The 5,264-nt window shown below is 33.4% G+C and overlaps 1 protein-coding gene across 2 annotated transcripts in view; it reads right to left on the bottom strand.

The window, feature by feature from the left end:
- The window catches only part of LOC119580955 (death-associated protein kinase 1-like), a 79,485-nt gene extending 74,925 nt beyond the window's left edge, over nucleotides 1-4,560 (bottom strand). For both annotated transcript variants that reach the window (XM_037929238.1, XM_037929319.1), the window contains exons 1-2: nucleotides 4,382-4,560; nucleotides 236-460 (exon numbers count right to left, since the gene is read on the bottom strand). In XM_037929238.1, the coding sequence (XP_037785166.1) occupies nucleotides 236-460; nucleotides 4,382-4,449 (293 nt within the window). In that variant the 5' untranslated portion in view covers nucleotides 4,450-4,560. The remainder of the gene's footprint in view (nucleotides 1-235; nucleotides 461-4,381) is intronic.
- Nucleotides 4,561-5,264: the final 704 nt, after the last annotated feature.

The raw sequence follows: 5,264 nt of genomic DNA, 5'->3' as shown, positions 1-5,264 counted from the left end.
TATATAACATTAAACAATTGAACCTTTGACTGTGTTATTCACTAAGATTCAGACATACCAAATATCTCCTTTTCTCATTTTTCTTGACTACAATTAGCCAATTACATTATCCATCACATTTTGATAAAGAAAAAATAAATAAAATGAAGAATGGCTCAGTTCAGGGACTTCAGAAATAGTTATACAATTACAATGAAAAAAAAAAACAAGCTTCACAAAAATATTTTATACTTACAGTTCCAGAACCAGTATGACATGTTGCCCATTGTCAAAAACACGATACAGGGAAATGATATTCTGGTGGTTGTGCAGCTTCTGCAATACCCTCACTTCCCGTGCAATAGACTCAAGTGGTAGACCTCGTCTTGAGTTTGCCACTCGGCGTTTTCTAATATATTTTGCTGCGTATTCCGTGCGTGTTTCCTTCTCTATGCATCGTCTGACTACTGCAAATTGCCCACTGAAAAGGAAAATGATACTGTAATTAGCTGTCTATCTAGTAATAAACAATTAATACCATTTTCACACAAACCCTGCCATTCATCATTTTCACTATCATCCCCATCATCATCATTCACATTACTACCATCATATCACATCAACAACATCATTATCATCATCATCACTATTATCATTATCATCATTATCACCATTACTATCACCATCAATACCAACTTCAGCATCACCAGTATTAACAGCAGTAAGTCCCCAACTTCATGTCACAATTTCTAAAATAATTTAAGTTGGCATGGCTCCAGCCCTAACAAGCACCTGGCAAATATTGCTTTCACTTCAGTCTGCATGATAAGATAGTGCTGAAACTCAGGAGCACCTTCTAGACTTAAAGCTATGTGCCACGTTTTCCGCAATACTTTTCCTTTACCGTTTGTGTCTGCAGATTATTTCTTGTATCAATGACTGCAACTTTCTGTCCTCTATAAGAATATCATCTCCAATTTGCCTCACCTGAGTGCACCCATACCATAAAGATTAACTACAGCATCATCAATATCAACATCAACATCAACATTAGCATCATCAATATCAACATCAACATTAGCATCATCAGTATCAACATCAACATCAATATTAGCATCATCAATATCAATATCAACATCAACATTAGAATCATCAATACAACATATCAACTTACATCAACCCTGTCATCAATGTCACCAATACCTAAATTTTCAACATAATTACTATAAAATATATACAGATCTTTTAAATCTAAAAATTATGGAAAAGGTAAAAAGGTGAGACTAGTAAGAGTTGTAATTTACTCCTTGGTGACTAAGTATCTAATAAACTAAAATCAGAGTGGACATGGCATGCAGATCATGTCATCCCAGTACAAAGAGATTAAGATATTAAAAGTGCTATAAGTTACTCCTGGGCGTCTGAGTAATTGCTGCCCAATCTGTGTAACGTGTAATGTTGTGGAAGTGTCCAGAAATTAATAAAAATCATACAATACTGGTGACTAAAACAATAAACAAAAAATATATATTCTTTTGTTTTTTTCCTACAAACTCAATAGTCTACTGCAATTTTAACATGCTGCAATAATCATGTATCATTCATAAATTTTTCCAAGCCAAAGAAATGAACATGAATCCATCCCACAGACTTAAACATAGGACAGAGTGGCTTTTCCTATTGCCAAACTACACATGTTGAGCATGCAGTTACCATTCAAATCTTGCTCATGCTTACCTAATTCATACATAAATAATATTAAGGAGATAGATCATAAAACTATACATTAGTACATAGTTCTTCTACAAGACACCAGTATCACTGGAAACTATATAACTTAACTTTCACTTTGTGGTTATTATAGTAAACAACTTTGGTTGAGATATACAAATATCACAGATTATTACTGAAACTTAGTCTCTGACTCTAAATGCTACACCTACTTAACCCAATGACTACAGATTTATGTACGATCCCCTATAGTTTTTTGTGAATTTTGATACATGCAGATGGCTCCACATGTGCTCACAGTCAGCAAGGAATCTATCAGTAGGCCCTAGTGATCACTCCTGATTTCCCCATTTCTTGAGACTAAGGGAAAATGTGTTTTTCTTTCTATTACTATTGATATTGAAACTGTTATTATTGTTATTGATATTATGATTATTAAATTGTTATCAAAATCTTGGTAACATTAAAGACAATAAAATAATACAAAAGAAACTTTCCAAAAATCAAGGAAAAGGGGTAAACAGGTGAGATAAGTAAGACTAACAACTGACTCATTGGTGACTAAGCACTTGTAGAGCCATCTATGTATAAATGCAATAAATAAACTTATATTACAGTGGGTGTGGCATGTATTCTTGCCATTAGTGCCGATTGGGTTAACCCCAATTTGTCTTAATGATTATATCTAAAGAATTACTGGCAAAAAGTTAACAAACTGATACCATACAATTTAGCAACCAAACCGCATTTGGGCTAGATATATCTAAACAATATTTGACCAAGGGATAATCCAAACATTATATTTCTAAATTTGTTTCATGGCTACTTGAACAATTTCATCTTCAACATCATTAGTCAATTTCAATAGAGAAAAGAGAATATGGGATTCCAGAAACACAAAAGGAAGCCATATCACCTATTTATCTCATAAAATGGGCCCATAGAATAGGAATACAAGATGAAGATTTTGCAGGTGCATAACCCTTTATGGATGAAAATGCCCCAACAATTGCCTTTTCCAAATCAATAATAATAATTGCTCTCCTACATCAAAATACAGTGACAAAATGGATTTCACATTCAATTCATTGATTAGCTCTTATCTATATATTTAGATGGCTGAGAACTATTGAAAATAGCAAATAAGTTGTATTTTCTTAGAGGCCTATTATTTGAAATTTGTTTTAAAAATGGTCTAGCTCTTTTGTATTTTTACATCACATAGCACTGAACTACATAGACACAAAGGTCTATGCTGAGAAACACATTTTGTGGGAGGTATTTTGAACCACAGATAGGTCCTCCCCCAAAATTCAATATTCTTGGATAAAAAAAAATATAGACAGTTTCTTGGGGGGGGAAATTACATAAGATTGCATATGATAATAGATAGAGCAATGCAAGCATTCAGCATTTCAAGATCTGATATTATGTACAAAAATAAAATGATAATTATAAACTTGATCCTGATCTCTATTTCCTTCAAACCAATGAATAATTTTTGTCTCATTTTATTTGTATTTTCAAGGTTTCATATTATATTGTTTGAAATGTCAGAGGAAAAAAATGCTTAATGGATATCTAGATCCATATACTTTTATGTTACATAAAATTCATCTCAACATTTTCTATAAAAAAAAAATTTAGTCTGGAAAATTGGAAATAAAAAAAAACAAAATTTTAACAAATCAATTTTTAAAATTCTAATTTTATGATATTCTTCACTCCAAGTATAAATTGTTGTTTCATTTTTTTAATCCAAGGTCTGACTTTGATTGTTCAGACTTATAAACCCCTCAATGGCTTATCGGAAATCTCTCAGTGTCACTGACCCAGGTGACTTCTGGCAATCATCCTGCCATTTGGCCCAGGAGTCCGCTACATGTAGCAGAACTTTCCACTTGGCATGCTCTAGCACATCATGACACCTATAGCCATACCCGACATGATGAGTCAGTTTGTTATGACAGTTATAGGCGGGGCCTAGCAGATATGGGTTAAAAATGTCTTTAGAACAACACACAAAAAAGACAACAACACAATGTATTTCTACAGAAATCTTCCAAGAACTATTAAGATTCAAATACGAATGGATTCAGAAATTTGAATTTTAACTAGAATGATATGTCAATTACAAATGGAAATCAAAATCAATATTACATGTTAAATAGAACCAAATTTTGAAAATTTCTCACAGAAGAACATGTCTGTCAACTCCTAGGAATCTCTCATCATGCAAGATGAATCATTATCAAGGTCATGAAAATGTAACACAAACAAAAGTAATAATGAAAACAAAATTGCTAGAAATATCATCACCCTCTATATGACCTGCTTAACCAACTGAAACAATGTTGATATATCCATGTATAAATATGCTTACATTCGAACAACAAGCCTTAACGTATAACCAAAGTAAATCTTCAAATTACATTAAACCGAACCCGCTGATACAAAGACACGGTCAAACGAGGCAAACAAAGACTTAACACCCACAAACAACACACAGGACGAAGAAGTCCTACTTTACCACAAATAAACAGAAGTCTTATTACTTTTACACATTTACTATTAAACTGCATGTACTGAAGGTTAACAGTTCAGTTATAAAGTTTTCGCAAAACAGGTACACACAGGTAAGTGACCCTGCCAAGCCCAGTTTATATCTCACCTTCCTATCTCCTCGTACACTTCATATAAGCTCTCAAATGGCTCGGTGCTGTATTCAATTCCCTCCATCTCGGCATTTTGCTCCCTCTCCGTCGTGAGCTACAACCCTAACACAACTCAGACAAGCTTAATTAACTTATCATAACGTTCACAAGTTACAACAACAACATTCCCGATGTAAACAACTATAAGGGATTGGAACGGTGTGATCACAGTAGGATTCTATACGCTCTCGACGTATAGCTAGGGGGTTTAATGAGATCTAATGCTATATAAATTCTTCTCCTCTATACTTCGAGGTCACAAGTGTCATGCCGTAAAATGATTTTAAACTTTAATAGGATCCAATACTCTTGCATCCTCTCCGTTTGTCACAAAACGGTGTCATTGTCATCTCATCTTGCACAGACATTTTCTGCGAATAGCCACCGAGAAAACTGTTGAGAAATACTAATGGCAAAACGTCAACATGCAAATTTGTTATGCAGAGATGAATAAAATGTAATTATGATTTTGTGCGTTGATAGATAAATATTTTGTTTGCATGTATACTATTTATCGATCTATCTTTTTACCTATCTATCTATATATCTATCTATCTATATTGTATGTATGTACACACACACACACACACACACACACACACACACACAATATATATATATACACACACACACACACACACACACACACAATATATATATATATATATATATATATATATATATATATATATATATATATATATATATATATATGTGTGTGTGTGTGTGTGTGTGTGTGTGTGTGTGTGTGTGTGTGTGTGTGTGTGTGTGTGTGTGTGTGTGTGTGTGTGTGTGTGTGTGTGTGTGTGTGCATGTATATATAAGGGAAGAACAGGAGTC

The sequence above is a fragment of the Penaeus monodon genome, chromosome 1 (assembly GCF_015228065.2).
Source record: "Penaeus monodon isolate SGIC_2016 chromosome 1, NSTDA_Pmon_1, whole genome shotgun sequence".
Taxonomy (NCBI): Eukaryota; Metazoa; Arthropoda; class Malacostraca; order Decapoda; family Penaeidae; genus Penaeus; species Penaeus monodon.
Note: the sequence above shows the minus strand (reverse complement) of the source record. Positions and strands in the feature narration are given on the sequence as shown.